The sequence below is a fragment of the Zonotrichia leucophrys genome, chromosome 1 (assembly GCF_028769735.1).
Source record: "Zonotrichia leucophrys gambelii isolate GWCS_2022_RI chromosome 1, RI_Zleu_2.0, whole genome shotgun sequence".
Taxonomy (NCBI): domain Eukaryota; kingdom Metazoa; phylum Chordata; class Aves; order Passeriformes; family Passerellidae; genus Zonotrichia; species Zonotrichia leucophrys.
In genome coordinates, this window is record NC_088169.1 from 110,401,199 (window position 1) to 110,428,088 (window position 26,890).

Sequence of the window (26,890 nt, forward strand, 5' to 3'; positions counted from 1 at the left end):
CTTACAGTATTAGAAATGCAGAATTAAAAAAAAAACCAAAAAAACGGAGTCTGATATGGATTTAGCACTTGTATGTTTGCCATAAGTTGTTTTAGAGCCCAAATATTTATACTTGTGTTACTTTGTGGTTGACAGCTTCTCAAAGAATTGATACCAGCATTTTACCTTGAGTGACACTTTTTTGTCAGCATTCTTTTTCTTTCTTTGGAGGGAATCTAATTTGAAATTGCAGTTTGAAACAATATTCAGCTTAGAGTACTTGGTTCTCAGCGTAGACAATGTGCTGACTGTAGAAGCTCTTTTGTTTTTCTTTTTGAAAGTATTGTTATGAACTGAAACTTGTCAAAATATTGTTTAAGCAAGGAAAATGCCATGGTAATCTCTCTTTTCTGTATGTGTACCTCAGTTGTGGGTTAAAGCAGACAGAAGGAAGGTGGAATAAAATAGTCTTCAGATAATGTTTATGTAGGTTTCAGAAATTGTGCTTTGAAGCATCATCTTTGTCGTGTAATTCTTTTTATCCTAGAGCTACTTTTTCCCTTACTGGGAATCAGTACTAAAACACATGAGAATGTATTTTATTGTTAATGTGCTGCCTGACAGCTTAACCAAGTGTTTATGTGGCTTTCATACTGATATGAGAAGAGAAACTGGAAATATTTATCTTTCATGTGATAACCAGCAGGGTGTCAAGTTGCTGTGTCTGTCCTGATCCATTCCCTGACTTCAGAACAATATCACCAAACTTGGTTTAGGTATTTAGTTTTTGTCAGTCTGTTCTTAGGCAGGCCTGATGCACTTACTTAGAACACCAGTGTTTGGTGTTCACCTTATTATTATTTGTCTGTTTTCAGAACATCACTTACCAGTCGTACTAAGGTGATGATCAAAAACTAAATTGGATGGACAAAAGGATATTTCTAAAAGTATATTTTTTAGCTGTAAAGATTCCTGGTTAACTAGAAAGATGTAAGGCAGGGGTTTGCCTGAACAACAGAGTCTTATTCGTCTGCAAACAAAACAAGTTTAAAAAAACCCAAAAAACTTTAAACTGTTAATTTCTGATGTGTGCAGGACAAGCTGTGGCACTACAGTATTTGTTTTGCCTCTTTTATATGTTAAATTCGATCATGTGTTTCAGAAAGTTCAGTTTATAACACTTAATAAATTATTCAGTCGTTCTGACTAAACTCACAGTCATCCACTATTTTTACTTTGCCAGTGGTATTGGCTACAATAATTTGATAACCCGATTGTGCTCTTTCCATGCTTTTCCAATTATAATCATATACTTCAATTATAAAACAGTAAAAACAATAAGAGAATTTGCTGAAGGAAATCTAAATGAATATAAACAGAAATATCAGAAGGTGGCACCTTTTCTGGTGCTAAAGCATTTTTTTCGTTCAAATGATATATTGGTCTTGTGACGCGACAGCATTTGTTTTATTTTTAAAGTGATGAAGCAATGGGAAAGTTAGCTTTTGGTATGGTAAAAGCATAACAAATAATCTCTGAAACACAACTGGACAAAATAATGCTGTAAAAGTTCATTTCCTGACACTCTTGGAGCTCATCAATCCAGAGTATTGTTTTCCTTTATTTAAATAACTCTAACTTACAGATTCTTTGCCACTGTGTAGCTGTAAATCTAATAATGTGATTGAAATTGCTCGATAATCTCCTGTCTGGAGCTTTTCTTCATTGTGCCTGTTATTAAACCCAGCTGTTGATGCTTTTGAACAAACTGATTTCTGAATTAACTCTGCATTGTGTTCTATAATAACGCCACTTCTGAATTATCATGGGCTGCTCCCAATTTACTTTTCGATAATTAAAGGCTGTCTTTATTTCTATCCAAGTTGCCTGTTTTATTTCCCAGAACACAAGGATGTGATTTCATTCATGCTGCTCTAGGGGGCCTGAAGTTGATAATCATTTTTCTGCATCTGCCCCCATCAGTGTCATCTTCCAATATCTGATGCTCCAGCATTTTTCCTTGGCTTTGCTCATTAGCATTCACAGAGTTGGTGCTGTGTTGTGCTAGTCTGCCACAAGCCATTCCCTACTGTTTTCCTGAGAGGTATGTAGAGGACCTGTGGAATAGTCTCATTCCTGGAGTAAATTCCTCTTCTTCCTATTACCTTTTGCTCACACAAACTCTTCCTTTCAAAGGTAGTGTTACCTTAAGTATTTAAGTACTTTAATTAATATTGTGTATTACTTAACATGAGCATCATTGGGCTCCCTGTAGTGTGTCTCATGCATGGTGCAAATACTAATCACTAAATTAAATGTAAGGACTTTAAAATTAAGACCTCAATATAATATATTTTGGATTACTGATTCATGTGGTCCTCATATCTGCAAATAAAAAAGATATATTTTTTCCTTAAAAAAAAAAAAATTAGTAAAGCAAATCAAACAGGTAAAAACTCCAAACAAGATGGACTTCAGATAAACATACTGACCTGAGACATGTTTCAGTTTGGGATCATACATAATATTTTGCTTCTTTCTTTCATCAAAACATGTCATTGTTAAATACAATAGGAAGAGCCTCTCACAGAAATTTAGAAAAAATGTAAAGGATTTACAGTAAACCCCCATGACAGTTTAAAAGAATTATCTTGTTTATCCCCACGAAGGTTCATTTCAGGACATTCTAGGCTCTTAATAGTCTTTTAAAATTAGTATTGACCTCAATTTGTGAGAGTTGTATATATTTCCCCTTGGCAAGAGCAAGAATTTTAATCTAATCCTACAGCTTTTTCCCTTGCTGACGTAAAATTCTTCTCCATTTGCTAATTGAGATCTTTGTGGACTGTGGTTTTTTTTTTTTTTTCCTTTTTTTTAAATTCTTTTGAGGTATTCTTGTGATAGTTTGCAGTGTAGTAGCAAACCTGAGCAATGGACCTGGCAAACAGTGATCCTCACTTTACTAATCCATAGGATTAATAGATCAGGGTGAAAATTTGGTGTTCAAGGTGTACCTGTTTGCTTAAAAATGTAGTGGCAAGATCTTTCATGTTGGTGTTGCCTTCACAAAACAACTGCTTTTACTTACTTGACTTTAAAGGTTGGGCTCAATGATCTCAGAGGTCTTTTCCAATCTAAATGGTTTTGTGATTTCCTATAGCTGTGTATGAGTAGATTGAACCTTTGCACTGCTTGCCAGTGGGTTTTCTGTTTACTTCCTTCCTTTTTATATAGGATTTTCCTCTATTATCCCTCAAGAGGCAGCACTGTTAGGATGCTGTGTAAAATTTTCAGACAAGTGCTAAGGCCCTCTTAACAAAAACACGCGCCTTATTTATGATGTGTCAAATTACTGTTCTGAGAGCAGACCTTTTAGGTTGCATTCAGCCTTTAATTTGACTGAATTTAAATAGCATAAAACGCCTTTTAGTTGGAACTTGGCTTGCATATTACGTCTCTCATTTCAATGGGAAACATTCAGATGCAAATACGGTTTGTTTGGACTGAGTACAAATGCCACTATCATGACTGATGAAGGCTTTTGATCACACATCTACAAACTGAAACCTTAAAAAGGAAGAGGCTATTTGGACTGGCATCTGCAGTGCCATGAATTATTTAGTTCCTATTATTCATAAATCTCTTTGAAGAGAAGGCGTGTGAGGTTTTTAAGGAGGAGTAGTCATAGTTGTGTTGCCAGTTTCTATTTATGCTGCGACTGACTGCGTGTGCAAACTCCTTCTGAACTGCAAGCATTGTGCTGAATGGGAAGGAGTTCTGTGGCTGAAGTGATCAGAAATGGTCCTGAAAGGCTTCTTTAGTTTCCAGGGATAACAGTGAGGATGTTCTGTTGTTCCTGTCTGCGTTGGTGGGCTCCAAGAGGTGTGCAAGGCAAGAACATGCCTGCAATATTTGCTGAGCTGTGCGCTTAGTTGTTGAGGATCTGGTTGACTCTTGCAGGGCACTTGTTAACAGCCAGAGCTCGTTCTGTTCTCATTCACAGAACTACAAATGTCTTTGGGCTGTGCCCTGACAGCCAGGCAAAAACACCAACACCTCCCTCCTTTTGGCCTTCTTTCGCTCAGTATCTTTTATTGTGCATTTTGTGCTACAAACAGGTACCATTCGAAAATATTTCTTCCCTTTCCACTGATGATTGAAGCTAAACACTGGGTGTAAACACTATTTCTGCTCTAAAGGGAGTCTGTGTGCTTGTTTAGCTCAGTGTAATTGTGTAATAATGTTGTCTAGAAGATGCATGTTGGCAGAGATGTCAAGGAACAAGTTAGAAATACCCAATAGTGTCTTGTTTATTTGCCTTGCAGACTAGTTTGGTGTCTGGGTGAGTGAGGGATATGGGGGCTGTGTGTGTATGCATTTGTGGAATTTGTTTGTTTGTTTCTCCAGTAGGATTTCAGACTGCATTGCTGAGGAATACCTTGAGAAATTATTTGCCTGGCATATGTCCTTCAGGCACGTTATAAAACTCACATTGGGGGTCAAAGTACAGTGAAGACTCAAATGCAGCTGCTGTACAATTCAGAAATATACGGAGTTCACAAATCATTTCTTTACCACAACATATTTGTCATTGTAAGAGTAGTAAGAATACTTTAGTTCCTAAGTCTTAACTAAGAAGATTACCTGAATAATCACTCTGACTAGACATAGGCTTTAATTTCCTAAAATGCTATTTTTTGTGATACTTTTCAAAAGTTTCTCGAAAGTATTTTATCTTGTCATCTTTCCACATTATCATTTTCCAGTTTCAATTGACTGTACACATTTCTTTTTTACCTCCCTGTATTTTAATTTTTCTTGTTGGCTTTGAAGAACTGTTTTTATTGTTTTCGTCATCTATAATTTGCCACTTAGTGTATTAACTCACCACCTGTCCTAGACTCAGTTTTTAAAAACCTGTGCTACATACAAACTAAAATCCTCAGTCTTTTCTTTTTCATTCTGCCAAAGCAGTAGAACTTGCAGAATGGCTTTTTTCTCCCTTCATTTATTTCTAGCAGTCACTCAGAATTTCTTGTTTGCTGCTGCATTAACAGTGGTCCATGGACCATTGTTGATGTGTCTGTTTGCCAGCTGCATGTGCTGACTGCATTTTCACTGTGAATACACACCCTGCTAAAGATCTTCTCTAATAAATCCTTTTTTTGACGACTCTCTGGCAAAACTGAGCTGTCCATGAGATGTATCTGCTCTGGTTTTGTGCCATGGCCAATGTGCACATCTGCTGTAAACATAGATCAGTTCATAAATGACTCTTACCTACAAATAATTTCAGTACAGTGGCAGCATAATGCAAGGAGGAATAGAAATATGTTTAATGCTCAGAGCAAATCAAAATGGGCCTCTTGTCAATCTTAAAAGTATAATGTGTGGAACAATTATTGCTTTTTTTTTTTAAACTTTCATTTCTAAGGTTTCTAAACAACGTTTGAAATTATGAATTGATACTGGTTTTTTATTTCTCTCTGGAAAACAAAAAACTATTTTATGAGTTTTCATATTCTGGATGTGCAGGTATAGGCTTGTAGATTCTGTTATTCATTCATCCATCTCATTGTGATTATTGGCTTGTGTTTCTTTATATAAAAAAGTGGGAATGAAATCTTAAATCTTGAATCTTGAATTTCTTTGATTTGTGAATTTTCAGTTGTATTTTTCATAACTGTGAGAAAATTGTAGCTGAGTAATTGTAGCTGAGTAATTCTATTACTTTGTATATTCAGCGCACATATACATATAAATTTAAAACTTTAGGATAAGATTAGAACTGTATACAGGAAATGAAATAGTGTTGGTTTTGGTTTTTTATTATGAGTAATTGATTACTAAGTCAGGTGAAATTTCAGATATGCAATGTAAAATGGTGCCAGGTCATCATAAAGATCAATAGTAAGGATGAAATTTATCTCTGGGCTGTGAATTTCTATAAAAATAATTCCTCATTTATGTGTCTCACCCAATCTGCAAAAGTTCTGCTTATTAAGTCTTGCCAAGGAGGCATCAAATTTGGTATTGGCTGATAAAATGGTGTGGTATTATGACTCTTCTGTTTCCAGTATTGGAGTCATTTGTTATCAAGGTACATAAAAGGAAAAAGATAGTAGTTATCCTTATTTTTTGTATGATTATGGGTAGCAGATGATAAATTGCAGTTAAATATTTCAACTTTGAGTATACCATGCAGTCTTAATGTTTTTGGGGTTTTTTCACTTTATTTGTGTTTCTTGAACTGCTAGGAAATAATAGAAAAAAAACCCAACAGGAAATCACATTGAAAAATGCAAGAGTTTTGATTGTTTTTGCTGTCTTTTTTTTTTAAATATTAATGTTATTTCCCTAATAGCATTATGATAGAGTTGAAATATTCACCTTATGTTCCCCATTATCTAAACTGGGATATAAACTATAAATAAATCATACAGAATGCAATGTCTTTTCCTACCATGTTTATGAGGTTAAAAGATAAAGTGTGTGTTGGAAACAGAGTCATTTGACTGTGGTTAGTACTATTTTGGGGTAAAGGGTTATATTTTTTTGTATTTAGGGGTCTGAAAAAATATTTGATTTGCTGATGGATCTGAAATTCCAATTATTCAGTTATAGAAGTACTTAGATTTATGTCATAGATGTCCATTTGAACCTAAGAAAATCTAATTGTCTGAGCTCTGCACTGTGTTAAGTATGATATTTCTTTCATCAATCTTGTCAGTATTCTAAGTTTGTCTCTTAGTATCTGGAAAAGCATAAATGGATAATATTTGGGGAATACAAAAAATATTTTTCTGTTTAAGGTTTTAATTGTCTGCCCTTTAAGATATGTGCTTGTTTCCACATGCTTCAGGCATTGCCCCAGCGTCCTTAATACATAGATTAACCTTATTAAAAAAGCATTTCATACAGATTATCTGTATGGTTGTATTATAACACTTACACAGAGATACCAATGCCTATAATTTGAAATAAATAAATAAATAAATAGGGACAGTAACCATGCAAAAACCACCAGCTGCCTTTTGATAATCATCTTAGAGCTTTCAGTAGATGATTCAGTTGTAAGCAGAGGTAATATAAGGAGAACCCCAGCTGTTTGTCTGCCTGCATTGCTCCTTGCTCTGGATGGTACAGGAGTTTTTTGGGTTGTTTTTTTGTTTGTTTTTGTTTTGGTTGGTTTTTTGTTTTGTTTTTTATTGTTTTGGGGTTTTTTTTCATTTGCTTGGGTTTGAATTTTCTTGTTGGTTTTGTTTGGTTGGTTTTGTTAGTTTATTTCATGCAGGTTGCATAGGAGCTTATTTTCAAACACAAGAACCTTTAAACTTTTGTGGTTTACCAGACCTGTGGACTGTGACCAGAAAGGAATGTATATGAGCATAGTAGACCCAGGAAATTTCTATTTGTGATAATGTAGGATGGTATATACTTCCTCAAAAACCAAACCTACATGAGACATTAATGTCACAGGTTGCCCTTGGATTGGGTAAAATGGACAAGGCATTATTGGAGATGTTTTGTATGTATTGATCTGCAGATGTGAAGTGACAAAAGCTTACAGCTGCTTGTGCCCAGTCACAGTTACCTGAGGGCAGACAAATACTTTGCTAAGTCTTTCCAAGGAGGATCTTTTCCTTTCTCTTTACTCTGGAAACCTGACAAAAACCCAGAAGTGGGACACATGTTTGTGTGCTTGCACATTCTGTATCACTGACAATTTTCATAGCTTTTTTGAGGGGATGAATGAATGAGTATAAAAGCCTTTCAAATATTTGGTTTAAGTTTTGAAATAACTGTGAAAGTGATCTGAGAGCAGAACTGGGCACTTGTATCTCTGCCTGACACAAACCAGCTTACAGCCTATTGCAGTGCTTAATTCTACTACTCCAGAATTGTCTTTATACTTCCTAAAACATTCTGCTACCTTGGTAAAGTTAAACATAAAAATTCTATTTGCTCTTCTTCCTGAGTTAAATTATTGATTTGCAAGTGAAATTTCTCTGATGTTTTATGTAAACCCAGCTTATGATAAAATTGCTCAGTAGCAACTTGCATTGCTTGTAGAAGTTACATGTCCAGCTGCATTAAAACATGCAAAAAGCTGGCATTTTGGGATGGGCAAATAGTCTCATTTCAGTATTTTTAAGAGGGCCCTTTAGGACATGATTATATTCATCTTCTATTTTTACTATCCTGTAATATGCTGTGTGATGTGTTTCCAGCTGCTAATGTGAATCAGCTACAGCTGGAATCCTGAACTCTAGTGATGTTTAGATTGTAAGATGCTTTGCTGATCTCCATCATGCCAGTCATAATGAGTTTGAGAACAAAATTACTATATTTATACTCTACTTTTCAGAAAGAAAATGGAGCTGCATGTTTTTCAATATTTTGTGATTAGTACTGCATAATAAATGTTGTTGCATGTCATAATCTAGTCACAGTTTTAAAACTGAGGAAGGCAATGAAGTGCAACTTGGAAAACTTATCTTGAGGAAGTTTAGATTGCTTTTAAGCATACAACAGGAATAATAAATCTTCAGGTTTGCAAAGAGTTACATTTAAGAAGTATGCATTCTGTCATTTGCACTCCTGGAAGGTGTGAGAAGGGTGAAGGAATTGTACCAGTCTCCTACATGTAATGGTTAGGTTATATAACAGCAAAACAATTTCCTGTTGAGAGAGACAGCTGTGCACTGAAAGAGGTGATCTGGAGAGCTTCTGAAGTCCCCATCACCAAAGGTTTAACACTATATTAGGCAATCTGTTATGAGGGGTCCAAAAATAACTCATCATGCTTCAAACCACAGGATGCAGTGGCTGACATCCTCAGAATTCTTCCCATTTGCATTTTTGTCCCTTTTTCAGTTGTATCTTCAAGACTGTTTTATGATTCTGAGGGAAATTACCTGATGTCATTGTGGAACTTGTGTTGTAGATACAATGATACAGAGACAGAACACAGAATAATAGAATAAAAGAAGGTCATGTGTTTGAATTCCATTTAGTTACATATGCATGACTGCACAGTTTTTTAATGGTTATATACAAAAAGAGAGGAAGGCTGTTCTAGGAATATATAGATTCTGGTTATATCTGCAAATGCCACCATTTGATATTTTAGCAATCTCCACGAGAAGATTGTGCAAAACTAATGTATAAAATTTTTATTCACTATAAAATGCAAAGGAATAGCAATAAAGGGAATCAAAGGAAAGATCAGAAAATCAGAAGCAAACAAATTTAGATCCCATGTTTTTGTGTCATCTGTTGGCCAGTCTGAGTCTAAGCAGCAATGTCTTCCTGAGCTCAGGAGACTCAAATTCCCACCATGAATTTCAGGTGAAGATGGTGGTTTGTTTCTCCTTCAGTGGCTTTTGGAAAATGCTGGTTCTGAAAAGGAGGGTGGGAAGGATTCTGCATTGCAGCACGTGTGGGTATCTTTGTTTGAATGGGTCTCTAGTGTGTGAGAGCCCAATAATTTGCATTATTTTCTGGAGGAAATGATCCTGCTAAGGCCTTCTGTCACACAGAGGAGCTTTTCCAGTCAGAGATTCAGAGCTGGCATTTAGGTGACCTAAATGATCAGTGATAATCCGTCTGTTTATCCAAAGGGAAAATTGCAGTTGTTGTCATCATCATGATCATCATGCTAAAATGAAAAAGAAAATTCTAAATGTCGGTAGTGTAAAAATAAGTAGGTTTTTTGGTGTTTGTTTTGTTTTGTTTTTTTTTTTTAAGTAAATCTGAATTATATGTTGGATGTGTTGGAGAACTGGGCTGTGTGGTTGTTGTTGTTTGTTTCCTCCTACTTTGTGGAGTGGGGAATGTTTATTTATGGTGCTTCTCTGATCGTTTTTCATGATCCTAAAAGATTTTAAGGCTGGAGTAAAAATACAGATGAATAAATGCATCCATGTGACTTTTAACTTTTTATTGAAGAATAGAGGACCTCTAGAATTGCTGGAACTGTGGGTTTTGAATTTGGAAGAAAATCAAGGCAATGTACTTCATGAATGTGACTTTCATCTCGGTTTTTCTTGAATAGAGTATTTACTCATTATAAAATTGAAATATTTTACTGTTGATGAAATGAGATGAAATGAGAACCAGACTGACCTCAAACCTTTCACTTTTCTTTTTCTTTCCCCTTATTTTTTGAAATAAAAAGGTTAGCTGGATATCTGGGGGAAATGCTTTTTCCCTTTTTTTATTTTATTGAGCTATTGAAGTAATTGGACGGATGTGGTTTTCTCCAAAGACAAAAGACAAAACTCCAAATCGAATAATAAATCACATATAAGAGAAAAATAAAATAAAAGCTATATCAAATCTGTCTAAAAGTGTCTACAAAATTGAACAGTGTAGAGCGGCTGAGTGTGGAGAAAATATTGAACAACTTGTAGCCACCATTTATCAAAGAATGTAATTTAACAATTGTTGGCATACAAAAAGCAAGAAGTCAGAAAGATGTATCACAGAAAATAAAGCACAATATATTATTGATATTTGAGAGCAAGGGTATATTAGGGTTTTTGAAATTTGAATCTAAGTTTTTACATTTAGGCAATGATTTTTTAAAAGATCGCTTCGACAGCACAGCTACAGCAGGATTACTTTTCTGATTTGAAAATGCCCTAAAATCCTTTGTTCTGTGAAATTTAGCTGTACAGTTTTCCTCCCCTTTCCAGATCTCTCATAGTGGGACTCCCCTGACATCACTGACCTTGAATTCCTGCTGTTCTGTGATGCCCTCACTCACAGACCTTTCCCTGGTGGCCAATCCTTTTGTTTTACATATGCTGTGACCACAAGAGCCTTGAAAAATACAATACTGTTTAACCTTGCTAGAGAAAATAGAGGAGATTTATTTCTTGGCCTTACCTACAAATCTAGTAGCTCTGTCATGCCTTTCAACCTGACTTCTGAAAATTTGGTCTTTGTTCCTACTGTAGTGGTTTTGGTTTGCTAATTTGAGATTTCCCAGCCAATGCACCAGTTATTGTGGTGGGCTCAGTGCTGGCTAAACACCAGTGCACCCACTAGAAGTTATTTACTCATTTCCTGCTGTGAGATAGGACTGGGAGGAAGGCAAAGCAAGCTCAAAACTTTAAAAGGGGATTAAGAAAAGTTTATTAGCAGTACCTAAACGAAAGAATAATAAGAATCAGCATAAAACCTTTAGAACACTTCTCCTCCCCTCTACAACCTTTTCTTTCCCATGAACAGTGTACAGAAACAATTCAGTTTATCACTTCTAGAATGGTCTTTTGTCAGTTCACTTAAGGAGAGGAGTTCCTCTTGTCGGTTTATGGAGACTTCTCCACAAGAAAACAGTTCTCTCATGGTTTCAATTTCCACAAATAACACCTGCCCAGGTATCTGTAATTGTGAAGAAAACTTTCACAGCTGTGTTTATGGGCCATGTCAAGTTATGGGGTACTATTTTAGAGATGAGCTGTTCAAGAGCAAACGTTTTCTTTATCTCTGAGATCATCTTCATCTCTGAGAACAGAGATCTTCTTCTCTCCCTGGGGGCAGAAGGGTTTTCATCACTCTTCTCTCTTTCTCTGTTCAAACTTCTCGTGAGATCACAGCTCCTTCAACATCTGCTTACTTTAGCATGGAGGCCTTTGCTCATATCTACAATTGGAACACTTCATCTCCCCATACTTTCAACTAGTTACAGGGGAAAGGAATCTGATGTGTTAATTACATTCTTCTTGATAGCTTTTCTAGATTTCAGCCCAAAAAATGAAGGCATCTCTTTGTCCCTCCTATCTGCAACTTGACTCTTTCTTCGCTGACCTTGGTGTCTTCATGTTGTTCTGCATCTTCTCACTCTGTCCTTTTCTCTCAACAGAGGGAGGATTGAAGGTGGTCTGCAAATGTTTCTGTGCCCTGAAGGAGTTCATGTCTTGCCTGGAGCCTGCAGATTGTTATGTCTGAGATGGGAGCAGGCCCAGCCTTGTAACCTCCTCACAGACGGGAAGGAAAAGAGAGCTTCCCAGAGTTTTTTAATCTTCAACACATGTATTCATAGAGGCATGTCCAGCTTTCTCAGTGGTTTTAACAAATTGTCGATTCTCAAAGCTAATTACTGATTGGTTTTTTTTGTCAGGCACAGAGGAAACTGAGAGCAGCTTCTCTTAGAAAGTCACTTCCATGAATGGCTCCAATGCATAACCAGCACATCTGATTTGTTTTTCTTTCTTCTCTGGTCTTTAAAAATTTTCCTTAAGTTCTAAAAAGGTGACAGGTCACAGTTTTCTGTAGTATGCCTTCCTGTCCAGAATAATTTTCCTAAGAAAGACAGGACAGGGTCACTAAAGAAAAGTGCCCTTAAAAATGTTCTTTTTTTTACAGATATCCCTGAACATAGGGAAATATCAGAAGTCATTCCTTTTTTCCATTTATTGGTTGGCTTCTTAATTTACACAATGAAAGTATTCCAGACATATACAGCAGATTTTAGGTTATGTTGTGCCCAAAAATAATTACTGGCCAATCCTAAACCCTTTGATTTGTATTACAGAAGTCTCAAATCAGTGTCCTGAGATAGCGATATATACATATACTACTTTGAGGTGAGGTAGACTCACTGCCTTGAAGAGGTTTTTTTTTTTGTCAGGAAGCAAACAAGTCTAGGTGGGAAAAAACAGAATGTGTTATGTGAAATGTGGATAAATCATCTGACTTGCTTAAGATTTAAAGCAAAAGTGGATTCTTTGATTGTAATGTTGATTTTTGAAACCTACAGTCTTTTGTCACTGACATGGGGCATAAAAAGCTGAGTTTTCCCATATCTGATGCTCCAGCCAAAATCTCAGCTTCTCAGCTTCCCTTTGCTAAATTTCAGTCTTGATGATGCTCTTTCAAAACATTTGTCTATGCTTGTCTTCTATGGCTTTTCATGTAATAATAAGGCATGGGTAAAGTTTTTCGAACATAATGTATATAGGTTGAAAATCGTCTTCTTTTTACAGAGTGACAAGGTGAGTAAAAAGGGAAGAGAGAAAAGTTCTTTCAATTTTGAAAAAAAGAAAAACTTACCTCAATGATAGCAATGAAAGGGAATTTTCCTTCATGCTAAGTATCAGAAAGATGGAAACAGCTGTAGCTAGTTGCCTTCTGTAGGCAGAATTATATTTTGTAAGACCATTTTTGTCCAATGTTGTGTAGTTTGAACTTTATGAATTGACTTGTAATTGGACCATGCTGTCAATGGGAAAATTTACAAGTATTGAACATGACATTTTTGAGAAGGTTACTGTCATCTGGTCCTCTATTAGTGGGTTTGCAGAGAGTTATAATTGGCCTAACAAGCCTAGTAACCTGTCCTACTTCCAATTATAATGTACAATCTCATTTAATACTTTTCTTTATTTACTGATAGATAATAATTCTCTGTCTAGTGCACATGCTCCAAAATAAAGTTGTCTCATCATGGAATGTGTGGGTTCTTTTAATATACAAGCAATGTGTGTCCATACACATAAATTATATCACTTATGTATGCATATAACTGTGTGTATATATATTCTGAGGAGTTTAAGTACATATATTTTTTAATATATGTGTTTATATATACAAAACCATATTTTTTTATTCTGTTTAATTAAGTACAAAGTCTCCTGTTGCTTTTAAATTTCTGGTGGGGACAGGGAGATAGTGTTTTCTCCAGACCTTTGTTAAATTTATGTGATTATTCTGGCTAGAAGTGATAATACATTCATGTACATGTAATTCTTGGGACTGGAAAAAAAAAGGGGAAGTGTAATAAAATGAACAGGTTGATGAACTCAGTGCATTCATTATCAACTTAGATTTGCATGAAGGAGAAACTGTTCAATTCTTATAAAATTAGAATGGCATCATTAATTTTGTTTACTACACAAGCAATTTTTAGCACGTGTAAGATTTAGGGGCAGTTTGCAGGTGAATACATCTTGTTAAACAGCCCTATGGAAAGAGTTCTGCAGAAGCATCTGCACTCATTGTACCTCCCCAAAGCAGAATTTTTTGTGTTGTTTTCACTGCAAGGAGAATGTTGAAAAGTCACAATGGTGAACTTGGAAATAAAGGAGGGATCAGTGAAAAAATTTAAAACAAGAAAGGTAGCTAGGGAACTGATATTTTGATGCATTCATAAAGCTTAAAATTTCAGTTTTTCAACAATGTCTTCATATATGGCAACTTGGTCTTCGCTGCTATGCACTACTTGCTCATTTTAGTAAAGACTGACTGGTGAGACACCAGACTAAAAACAAGAAGCAAATCAAGCAGACAAGCCTTTTAGATATAACCAAGAGAAGCAAAGCCACCAGAAAAGGGTTTGGTCTTTCTCCTTTTCTTTCATGTCTTTTGGTCTCAGGCATAGCTGTCTTTGAATTGTTAATGTAGTTCTGCCCTACAAGAAGGGCCAGCAGAGAGGAATTACATATTTTGGGTTTTTTTCATGGCGATGCTATTGAATTAATGCCTTTTCAGAGTGTGCTTGAGAACTTAGAGAGGTTTGGATGGCATCTTTTGGACTAATTTAATTCATTGACAGAGTGATTCTATTCTAACTTTGAATTCTGAGTAATATTTTATTTTAACAACATTCTTCTTGAGCCTCAGAAAACAATGGTTCTGTTTATTTTGGTGATAGTGTGGTCGTTAGTGAAACATTTTAAGCTACAATGTTTGTTTTTGTTACCCTGCTGGGCATGAAATACTACCAGCATGAAACTGTGTGGATTCAGGATACTCAAGGAAGGCTGTAATGTCTGTCCCTGTTTCTGTGAGTTTGAACATTGGTTACTGTTGGTTCAAACATCATCGTTCTTTTTGGTTTCCATGTTCCATTAGGGTGCAAGAACAATCTGAAGTTGGAGGTTTCAATGAAGAAAAATAGTGATCGTATAGCAGATTGTAAATCATTGGAGTATCTGCAGATTAACTGTTGCTTATTTGCATTACCTTCACAGAAAAATGATGTTTTAAGAAATATGAGCAAGGGGATGACATAAGATTTAGGTTTGAAGAATGTACTTTTGGCAAGCCAAATGGTGCTTTAAGTTTTAGAATTCACTAATGTGTGTGCATGTGTTCTCACCTACTTGTGACTAATGATCCGTGATTTTTCTGCAGTCCTCACTGTGCTTTTTTGAGTGTGTATTCTGGTGTATTTTCCAACTTCTCGATGCAGGGTTTCTGACAGAATCATAGATCTGAACTCTCTCAGAGCACAGCAGTGTCTCTAATAAATAGGTCAAATAATCTTAGAAATGGTGTTTGTTAGCCTTGAATCGATAGTGATGAAGTTTCTCTGTGTTCTTGCTTGCTCAAACTTCTGTCTAATCTATCTTTGTTCTCTTCTTCTTGTGCAATCTTTTCCTTGCTTCCAGTGGCTGCTACAAAGAACAAAGCTAGAGGTGAGTTTCTGCCTGCACCCTTCAATTTGCATTGCATGGTTCTGCAGCCCGCGCATTTTCTCCCAAGGTTGTTTCTGCTCCTCCAAACAAAGAAAAATATCTTTAGGTCCTATGGTATGCCAGATTAGTTCTTTACAATTTTGAATTTACACCTAAATGCATTGTTTACCAATCAGCACTGCTCATGCTGTATTTTGTTAATTGCTTTAATTTGGGAAGTTTTCAGGAAAAGGATAAAACTAAGTGCATTGTAGTTAGATTTCTGACTTTCAATATAGTAATGTAGGGATATTGATGGCATTTTAATCGAAATGAAGATATTGCATAAAAATGCTCATAAATATGTAAATGTAATTTATATTTTTTATCTCTAGTCATAGTCATAAATATCTGAACAGAGAACAATGAACTCCTAAGTGTCTCCTAAGCATTTCCTGTCTTTTCACACTAGTATAAATGATCATCACTGTTCCTGATAGCATACCAATATATAGAAAGGCATACTATGATATCTGCAGAGATTTATGGCTTCAGAGCAGCAAGGTGATTGCCACAAATCAGTGTGACAAAGAAGGAAACCTTTCAGAACTAATCATGTAAGGTCAGCAGTGCTGTAAACCATTTCCTGAATTTCAACGAAGCAGTGATGTAGCAAATGTACCCTGAGGGGTGTATTCTGACTTACAGATACACATAAATCAGTGCATTCATGTTTATATATACAGATGCATGTGCCTTTATATGTATGAACATATATTTGCATAGAAAATTATGAGAATATGTATTTTACCATAATTTTTATATTAGTTCTGGTAAATAAATTTGAGTTGTCTGATAATTAAACACCAGATTTTAAGGCAACAATCTCTGCTAGTTTACATGTATTTTGGAAGTCAAGATTCACAAGGTTTGCAAAATTCAATTCCATACATTGCTTAGCTTGAGGTCGTAGAACAATAATAATAATAATCAAAGAAAATACAGTTGAGAGTGTTTATGCATTAGAATAATTAAACCAATAATTAAAATACAGCTCAGGTTTGTATTTTTGTTTTAAACCCTTGCATGGCTTTTTGTAAGATCTTTTTCTCAGAAACTTTGCATGCATTGGGTGAGATGAATGAGGGGAGTGAACAAAATCAAGTTCATCTATTTGCCTATGCATGCTTTAAAATTTGCTTTACTCCTTTCTGTACTGTTATGTATTCAGCTGTGGTGCTGTGTAACAGTGGTCAAGACTTTGAGACCTTCATAATTAACAAAAAAAGCCCAAACCAAGGCAACATCCACAGAAGGGACTTTTCAGCGCAAATGAACACAATCTCATCAGTATTCAGTGATTAGCTGATACTCCCATATATTGCCATTAAAACAGAAATTGCCCTGGAGGCACAGGAATTGTAGGATGAGTCAGAATTACTCACGGGTACCACTCATCTGTGAGCATTAGCACACCCTTATTTCAGAAGTGCACATGCATAGTGAATGCACAGCTGAAGCTCTGTATGCTGAAAGAGGTTTGACACTGTGGTCTGGTTATCTTTTGAGATCTCTTGCTCAGCTGCACAGTGCCTTCAAGAAGTCCTCGGCTTTTCCTTTGGAGCTGAGCAGCCCAGTGATGAAAGCACCCAATATCCACAAGGAATTCAGTCCTGATACAGCTCTGTCTTTTACCAAAAGCATAGGATCTATTTTATGATCTCCTGTGGTGCAAGACATGAAGTAGATGATGCCTTACTGCTTTTCTCATTACTCTGTCTAAGCAGTGAAGAAAGGTCTGTTCCTCCTTTTCAAGTCTAACACTTAACTGGAAAACAGTTCTCTAATACACCACTGGAAGCATCCATTCACAACTGAGAGAATTCTCAGGAGGAGTTTCTCTTTTGGCACTTATAATATGAAACCCAGCAGTCCTTTATGTCTTTGCTCTCATGTATGGGTCTTCATCTTTCCTTTCTGAAAGTCTGGAATTTGTGCTGCCATTTTCAGCAAGGCACAGTTGACCTCATGCATACCCTAAGATCTGAGAGTTCCAGAGCCCCATTATTAAATGATATTCTGTGGGATCACCTGTCTTTTGTTTGTGCATTGTTAGCATGGCTAAACTCCTGCTGGTCTCCACTTCCCTCCCCCTCCTTGTGGCATTGTCTGTAAGCTGAACAACAGAGCCTTTGCTCTCAAACATTGAATTCAATGCTATTTCCTGAAGTATTTTCTCAGTCTTTGTCAAAGACTGCTTGTATTAAGTGCTGTAAAGCAGCTGTTGAACTCTCTACTTTAGCCTTGCATTGAGGCACTTAGAATCAATCTAGGTTGGAAGGTCATCTGGTGTGCAGGTCATTTGGACTGAGCTACCCTGTAAGTAAAACCCACTTAAATCTGTTTGCTCACAGCCTTCCAGTCAAATTGAAGTATCTCAAGGATTTCACAGCTGCAGGATAGATTTTGCACTATGATTGCTTGATTTTACCATGGTTTTCTCTCTTAGACTTTTGATGACCTAGAAGAAGCTGCATGAAGTTTGGGGTTTTTTTGTTTGTTTTTTTTTATTTTTTTTTTCTTGTGGTAAATGCTTGGATTTTGCACAGGCCAGATCTTCTTAAAGTACTGGAATGGTGTGCCCAGGGAGGTGGTGGAGTCACCATGCCTGGATGTGTTTTAAAAAAGACTGGATGTGGCACGTGGTGCCATGGTTTAGTTGAGGTGTCAGGGAACGGGTTGGACTCAATGATCTTGAAGGTCTCTTCCAACCTTGTGATTCTGTGATTCCTTTGGAATCCTGGACAGATGCTGCCATAGGATGCATATGGGCAGAATACTTGGAACATTTCGAGGAAATCTAGTTCAGAAGAGTTTGGAAGGGTGAGGAGAGGGCAAAATGAAACATGAAAAAGGATTTCTGGTACTTAATTTGGTGAAGCAGAAACTGAAAATGCCACCTGAAAATCTCAGGTAATCAGCGGTTTTTTCAGTGCATGAATATTTTAAGGACCATTTCTTAATGCACCAGATGAGGTTTGTTTAACTTGATCTCTATAAATGAACATTTCCTCTAGCAGAGCAGCTGTTTGAAGACTGCCTTGACCTCTTAAGGAGCACTATTGTGACAATTTTGGGACAATATTCTTGCAGATCTCTTCTGGCAGCAGTTAACAATGGTTTCCATCCTGGATGGTCTTATCAGATCTGCTAATCATGTGTGAATTTTCAGCCAGCAAGTGAGAGGGCCAAGTGTCTTCATTCAAATGTAATTAGTTGAGAAATGGAGTTCTGAGCTCTTCATTTTCACTTCTTTGATACACTCAGGTTGCTGGCCAATGAGCATGACCCAGGATGAGGACAAGGACTTGGATCTGTTTACAGACTAACTCTCTATGTCCAATTCCATCGATTTAACCCAGGCCTCATAAGGTCTGTATTGCTGGATTGTCCACCCTGTTCCCAAAACAGAGAAAAGTATAGCAAATCCCATTCCCTGTTCCTAACCCTAAATGCCAATTTTTGACTGTTTTCCTCGAGATGAATGTTTCCTTGTACATAAACTGTGGCATGTCTCTTATTTTGTTGTTCTCCACAAGACGATTGATCTGTCTGTACAATGTCCTCATGTTGAACTGCTCTCCACGCCACTGGTCTGGCATCTTGTTGCTGGTCATGATGATCTTCTTGCTTGTGAATTCCACAGAGGTGGGAATTCCATTCACGGGGACCTTATGTGGATAGCAGTCAGTCAGCCGGAGCAGCTCACAGAACGGGAGCCAGCCATAGAAGTCATCCATGACTGCTCTGTCTTTGTCTTCCCCTTCATGGCCATCCCGCCATTTTCCCGCCATTCTCCTTGGGCCTTGTGGGAGTGTGACTCCCTTGGGAGGCGGCCCAACAGCTCTTGCCTCACCCTGGTGGGCCAATCAGCACGTCGGCTTCAGTTTCAAAATTGCGGTTGCTGGCCAATCAGGAGTCTCAGATCTCTGAGGCCAGGCGCCCACTTGACATAGGCCTCAGGGAACTCTCGCGCGATTTCCGCCATTTTAGTTCCGGCCTTCATGGTGGCAAAAGCTCCCGTGAGGCGAGTCCGGTGCCCTCAGCCCACAGAGACCCCTACCTGGCAAAACACGTCACGTTCTTGGCTGCAGGACTGCTCATTGTCTTCATGGGACCCACAGGCAACTTCCAGGTGAGCTCAGCAACACTTTTTTCAGTGCTGTCAGTCTTTCTTTCTTCTTCAGTTGCACATAGCCTCGAGGCTATGATGCCTCAGAGCCTCATTTCCGGCTGTGTGGAAGTGCGCTCTGAGGGCTTCAAGACTCTTCACGGCTTCGTAGTCTGCTTTGGTTGGGTTATTTACAGTAAAAACCCACTTACATGAGGGATGGGAGTTGGGATGGGACACCTTTGGCATCGGGGCACCAATGGCTTCACAATTGGAGGACATGAGGCCTTTGGATTTCAGCATTCGGCCTCTGTCCCAGAGTGTGCTGTGTCCCAAAGTGGTCAGCGGGCAGTACTGCAGCAAAGAAGGTGACGTGTTTTGCCAGTGTTTAATAACAGCGAAATCTGTTATTAAAAATTTATTGGCAGATCTATCCCAAACCTCCTGTACTTAGACAATTGGCTTTTAACCCTTCAAAGTATAAATCAGTGTTTCTGATAATTTTGGTTTGTGGGGTTTGTTGTTATGGGTTTTTTTTTTCCTTTGATGGCACTTTTCATTGTTGTTGACGATGACTATGGCAACTTTTTATAAAGAAAAAAATTAAAAGGCCAACTTTTCTTGCAAGAGGGGAAAGCAAACCCTCCAGAAAGATCTCTTATCACCCTTTTTAGAAGTACGTTTCTTTCTCTTCCTAAGTCTTCTCTGGCCCACAGATTAGAAATGGTGATATTTCCAAGAAGATTCCTAAGTCCCCAAGAAGAGATTTCTTGCAGAGGGGAAGTTGTGACTGCTTTAATTTTGCAGGATTCATACCGTCCAATCTTTATAAAAACCTGTTGGGTTGGTAGCTATTTCTGACATGCTTCTTTCTCCCATTTTGGCTGTGTATGAAGGTCTATTTTTAACCTTTTTCTCAGGGGAAATCCCATTCATATCATAGTGCCACTGCTTCTCATAACAAAGTTCTGTTGTAGTACCCACACAATGCTATATTCTTTCTCAAAAACTGGCATGAAATCTGTACTTCTGATGGTCCTAGTGGGGGTCCTTTTATTGGGAGATACCATCAAACTTATTTTTCTATTTTAGTATTACAGTTTTAAGTACTGTAAGTGCCTTGAAATCTATCTCACTTGCCTCATAAGTTGGGTATAACAGGACTAATTTGGTAGCCTGGTGGATATCCAGGGAATTTTTGAGTTGTGACTCTTTCTTGACTTGTATTGCATCTGTATCCTAAAGAAACTCTCTCTATTTTTGAGAACCATGGGAAAACATTTTTGTTCCTTCAGTCATTTCTTCTGCAAATTAACAAGTATATTGTTTCTGCCTTACTTTTAAAAGAAGAGACTGATTCTCTTTCAGAAACATAAGATTAAATTTAGCTTTAACGATGCTTCTTAAGGCTTACATCTCAGTCTGTAATATAAATCATCATAGCAATTGATGCACTGTCTAAAAGCATCTTATCCAGGAGGCAAAGATCACTCTGGGCTTTATTCACTTGATTTACTTTGTTTGTTCTCATTATGTCAATGAAATTGGTATCAGCTTATTTGAGGCTTAAGTCAGGAAGGATCATGTGAAGAGTGTTGAACCAACACACTCTGTTAGTGCCTGGATAGTTGTGCAGTTCCTCACATTGACTTTTAGTTAAGAATCATTTTTTTTCCACTGGACTTCACCAGATCTTCATCATTGGTCATGTTCTACCCAGCCATTTTTGATTTTTCTTACATCATATGATCAAGTTTATTGTGTATATTCTACATAAGTATATTTGTAAATATGTAGGTAAAGAAGAGGTTTCATTCATACCAGAGTTTTGACTGAAAACCATGCAAACCAGGAGAAATTGTGTTGGCCAGAACTTAAACCTCCCAGTTTAAGTCCTCTCTTTAGGACATGCAATTAGCTAATTAGCCAAGCATATTTCTCATTCAGAAAATGATCATAGAATTAAGTCAGTAACACAGCAGCTGTCCATGTAAGGAGCAGGATGAAATAAATGTACACAAAGAGACCCAAAAAATACTCTTTTTCTTATTTGCATTGTCTTCACAAAGTTCTCAGCTATTCAGTTACTGACATTAGTTAGGAATTAGCTTTGCTGTTGCTATTTTTCTTTTCAGTTTTTTTCTTTTTGACTGAGGAATAGCTAACTCAGTGTATTATCTGCAAAAATGACACCCTGCAACATGTGATGGCAAAGGTTGCCAACAAGTGGAAGTGTATAGATGTTGAAAGTGTGAATCCAATCTAGAGCCTGGGGAAACTCCATAAATCAGTAGTTTGGAAGTGCATTTATTTATGGTTATAAGCTTTCACCCCTGAGACAAGTAGAAATAAAAACCTGTCATATTCCACCTTTACTACAAGGTCATTACAAAAAGCTTGCCAAGGCTGTTGTAGTAGCATAGCGGGATTTGAGACCTGATTGAAATTTTTCAGATATTCCAGTGCCATTGAAGTAGAGGAGCTCTGCTTTGTAAAATCTTGTGATGTTTTTATTCAAAGTACAGTTTTAACTTCCAAAGGTAGAATTTTCATATGTCACTTAAAGGTATTAAAAGCACCTTTAGTATTTGTAAGTGATTGTACTTTCAGAGAGAATAACAAAGCCAATGTAGCCTTTATAACCATTCCTTTACTGTCTCTTTGGTATTTCCTCCCCTGTAGTTTAGTCACTGCTTCCCGCTTACAAAGGCTGTGCTTTCCTCCAAGGAGTAAATTCTGTCCATTGGTTAAACTTGTGAGGCTGAAACATACGGATTTCAGTTTTCCTCCATGATTTCTTATGGATGTCGAGGGTCAGAGTTTTCTCATATTCAGCATTTCTGATGAGGAAGAAAGTGGTGATGTAGAACCAAATTTTATGCTTGTCTTTGAAGACAGTCCACAGAGAAACAAAAAGCCAGAAAAGTTTGGAAGTGAAAAAGTTTTTAAAATGACCATGCTAAGAGTGAATAAGGACTGTGAAGGTCTGAAGTTAAAGTTGTGTTGGGTTGAATTTTTTTAAATATCCTCTTAAATGCAAAATTCCATTAGATCAAGACACTAGATTATTTCATGGTTCAGCTTTCCATTAGATAATGTAAGACATTATGTCTCAAAAAATCACACAAATTTACTTAAGTATATCATATATATACCATTTGTCCTAGAATTTGGGAGAGAAACCAGTTGCCTGAGTTCTGGGGGGCTTTTTAGAGAACTCACAAAATACTTTCCTGTCCTTTTCTCTTCCTTACAAACTCCAGCAGTGATCCTCAGGGGGAAAAGCTGGAATCATAATGATGATAATAGTTCTAACAAAGTTGCTGACTGCTCTTTACTCTTTGTAATTATACTTGTGAAATACTTGGCCCTGACATCTGTAAGATTATTCCAATATTGAGAGAGCTGAGATTTCCCCATGATTTAATGTGTATGCAGTCAAAATGTTCACCATTGTAGTTCCTGTCAGAATTATTTTGCCATTCAAGTTCCCAAGTCCTGCTGCATAATAAGGAGACCAAAAAAAAACATGAATCAGTTTTTCATTTTTTACATGGAGCAGCTCTGGAAGCAGCAGTTTGACAAGCCTACGTGTCCTCTTATGGCTTTTAATGCATTTTATTCTGTTTTCCAGAACAGATGCAAAAAACCCAGTATTAACAGTTGTGATCATATGTCATTCACTAAAGTTGCAGATTATTATGGAATAGAACTGCTCTAACAGCACAGAAATAGCAAAGGAAGGTAGAAAGCCCCCCTGAACAGAGATTTGTAGGGGCAGGATATTGCTGTCAACATGTCCTTTTTATTTGAGAGGCATCTACACTGAGCCAATGTGTCAGTCATTTATTGACTAAATTTTTCTTTTAGTCAGTGCAGAAGAATTTGGGATGGAATAAGGACAATGTCTGTTTTCATGCTTGTGAAGTGCAACACAGCTGTGGGAGAGGGACTCCAGGAGGATGCTGCATTCTGAGGTGGACCTGGTTACCATTGGCCAAAGCATTTTGTCAGTTCTTATTCCCCAAGTTTCACATAGGCCACTCTTCCCTCCACTGTGGTTAATACAAATTCTGATTGCCTTTTTTATTTTTTCAATTTGTCTGTGCTTATTTGGGTGTTAAGCATGTGGGACTGTCTAAAGCAGTGCATTAGGAGAGCTTGCCATACTTGAATAGAGCTCTGCTGGAAATGTGGTTGCTTTATTTGCTATTTGAATGGATGTGCTGCTGTAAATCTGGTCATGGTTTTGAGCATTGAGCCCTTATGACTCCCTGCAAAGAATTTCCAAAGGCAGCACATTGCATTTCAGACACATATTGCTGTGTGCTGGCTCAGTTAAGTAATTTGTCAGATTCCAGTCAGACAAAACACTTTGCTTCAGAGTCTAGACTGTTGATTTAGGCACAATCAAAAGGATGTAGTGAGTGCCCAAGATGCTTTCATCATATTTTCTACGTCCTGTGGAATTGTTGGGCATCAGTGCCTAGTATCTGGCAGTTGGTTGGAGCTGCTGCTCTGAGGCAGGTTGTCAACTTCTTTGGCCTAAATATCTACTTTTCTCAACTTCTGTTAAAGTTTGGGATTTATTTTTTTCAAAATTTCAAATAGGGAAAAGGGATAATAATAACAACAATTACATCAGGTAATAATACTGAAATAAAGGAGAAAATATAACAGTTGGTGTACAGGCTAAACCCATGATTTTTATTTTTCTGAAGATATAGACACTTTTTAAAATACAGACTTTTCTTTCAGGCTTGGTTTTGTTCCGTGTGCTTTTATAACAAAAAGAAGTGAAAAAAGGTCTTTAAGCATAAGGAATTTTTTCCTCAAATCGTCTTTTGAAAACCAGAGCACTTATAATGATTCTCCCCATTTGGTCAGATCTCAAGATTTGTTCCTTATATCTCTGTATGGGATCAGATCTTCAGAGAATTTGTTTTACCTTAGTGGTCAGTGAAACACACGGTGTTTAAATGGCTGAGGATTCACCATCACTGCTGCCATTTGTGGTTTATGTTAATTCTGTCTTGGTTTCTTAGATGAAGCATAAAGGCCTAAACCAGCTAAGGCTTTTTCATGTGTGCTGCTATGGTTTCATAGGGATCTCTAGCTCTTTGTAAGTGAGCATTATGCTCAGCATTCCCTGGGATTCTTTCAATGGCTCAGAACTTCAAGGTCCTCCTCACATTTTAATTATGGGCTGCATATCTAGCAAAGGTATTGGAGAGCACTTGAGCAGTGTCCTTTGGAGGGATTTTTGTTCCTGTGCTGTGCATGTGCTACTATTTCAAAAAACCTGTGATTAGAGATGGTCATGGGATGATTTATGTTGATCTGTTGACCACAAGGTCTGAAGGATTATTAGAGATAAAGGAGAGAAAAATACTCAGTGTTTCTTTACCATGCACATTAAATTGTTGATTCTGAGTTAACATCCTCAGTCGCTGCTCACCCTGTTGCAGAGCACCCAACTCCTTCTCTATTAAGCTGATAGTGAAGTTCGTCTCTTACAAAAACTAGCTGGCAACATCACATTGTCTTCATGCATCTTCTCAGCTTATGTAAAAGAACCAGAGCTCTGCTTGGAGTATCACAAATAATTGCAAATTCCAGAAGAAATCTCTGCCTTTTATATTTTGGAAGTTGTTGCTGGCTTCCAAAACAGATGAATCTGTTCTTCGCAGATTGCTGCAACTCAATGTCAGTACCAGCACCCCAGGAAAGAAAAAAACCTCAGGTTTTCCTTTTTAGGATCCTAATTCTATGATTCTATGAAATCAGATCTGGAAGCTAAACAGATTAACTAATAGATAAATAACATGTAATTAAAAAAAACAAAACACCCAAACCACTGTAAATATTGTATCTTTTCATTTGTTGTTTCAGCATTCTGTTCATGGACTCCCTAGAGGCCTGCTAGCTAAAAGCCATGATTCCAACTTAGTCTTCTAAGTTTAAAGACAAATATATACAAATCTTTAAAACACTGTAGCATGACCAAAATGATTCAAAGAGAAATAAGCAAGAGAATTAAGGAGTTTGAAATAAAATGGGGTGTAGCTGTCAGGAGGGAGGGACACACTGAAAAGAATAGTGCAGTTGGCCTTTGCAGCAGCCAGCAGTGGAGGTTCTTCCTAGGCTTTTCAGGTCCCCATGTGTCATATTGAAATAATTGCCAGTTTTCAAAAATCTGGTTTAAAGGATGCAAACAAAGATAAGGCTACAAACTCCTGATTTATGTCAGTACCTGTGCACGTAGAACGCATCCAACTGCTTTCCCACAGACTCACTCTTCTTTTGTTGGTTGGTACTGAGAATACTTTAGTCCTTTTTCTTTTGTGGAGGGTAACTCTCCTATTTTATTTCTAATAGTTGTTCTTATTTCTATGCATACATTATATGTGCTGTGTGTGGCGTATCAGGAGAAAAAATATTTATTTTCATTGACAAAGAAAGAATTTACGCAAGTTTTTCAAGGCAGAAAAACTTTTTGTGCTTTTTGTGTAGTTTCCCTGTCATTGGAAACCATTTGTTTCATGACTTAATTTCCTTCAGAAGTATCTGTTTTCATTTGTCTTGGGGAGCAGTATTTATTTTGTTTATCCATCATTGATTTCTGGAAATGTAAAGTGTGTCAGCTAATGCTTTCCAAATAGAAGCTCAGAAATGAAGGGAGAATATCAATCCCTGCTTTAATGTCCATTTGCATTTTAGGCATTTAAAAGTGTGTAACACTAATGAGCTAATAATTCAGTGTTCTTTTCAGATAATGTTATGTACAGAAATGAATAGAATGAATGGCCTTCCCTACCATGGTTGGGCTTCTCTTACAGAATTCAAATTTTGTAATGATTTTTGCAATGGACTACCCATCCCACTCCTACAATAAATATTCCCCAAAAGGCAGACTAGTAAAAAAGCTTTTCCAGAGCAGACATTGTAGAATTTTCCTGATCTTTGGCTTTTCCACTCTTCAAAATCCCAGGAGGGAAGGTGGACCTTGGAGCTCTGTTCAGATAAGTTTCTGGGGTTTGGGACACCAGCAGTGACCGAGGTCCAGGATTTCTCCCTAATATCTGATCTAAACCTGCTCTCTTTAATTTGAAGCCATTTTCCCTTGTCCTGTCTCTACATGCTCTTGTAAATAATCTTCCTTTATTCACCTGCCATCTTGATCTGATCTAAATATATTCCAAAATATATCCATGCATTTATGTAGGTTAGTGACAACTGTTTTAATAACTTTACTTTTTAAAAAATAAATTGTACTTTCTTTAGTGCTTCTGTGAAGAGCAAAGTGTTATTTCCTGTCACAGTTACTCCAAAG

General features: G+C 37.1%; 1 protein-coding gene across 4 annotated transcripts in view; it reads left to right on the forward strand.

Moving 5' to 3' along the window:
• The window catches only part of CADM2 (cell adhesion molecule 2), a 568,805-nt gene that overhangs the window by 351,647 nt on the left and 190,268 nt on the right, over positions 1–26,890 (forward strand). For 2 of the 4 annotated variants that reach the window (XM_064726979.1, XM_064727007.1), the window contains exon 2: positions 15,381–15,407. The exons of the other annotated variants lie outside the window; for them this stretch is intronic. In XM_064726979.1, coding sequence (XP_064583049.1) covers positions 15,381–15,407 — 27 coding nt within the window. The remainder of the gene's footprint in view (positions 1–15,380; positions 15,408–26,890) is intronic. 4 annotated transcript variants of the gene reach the window in all.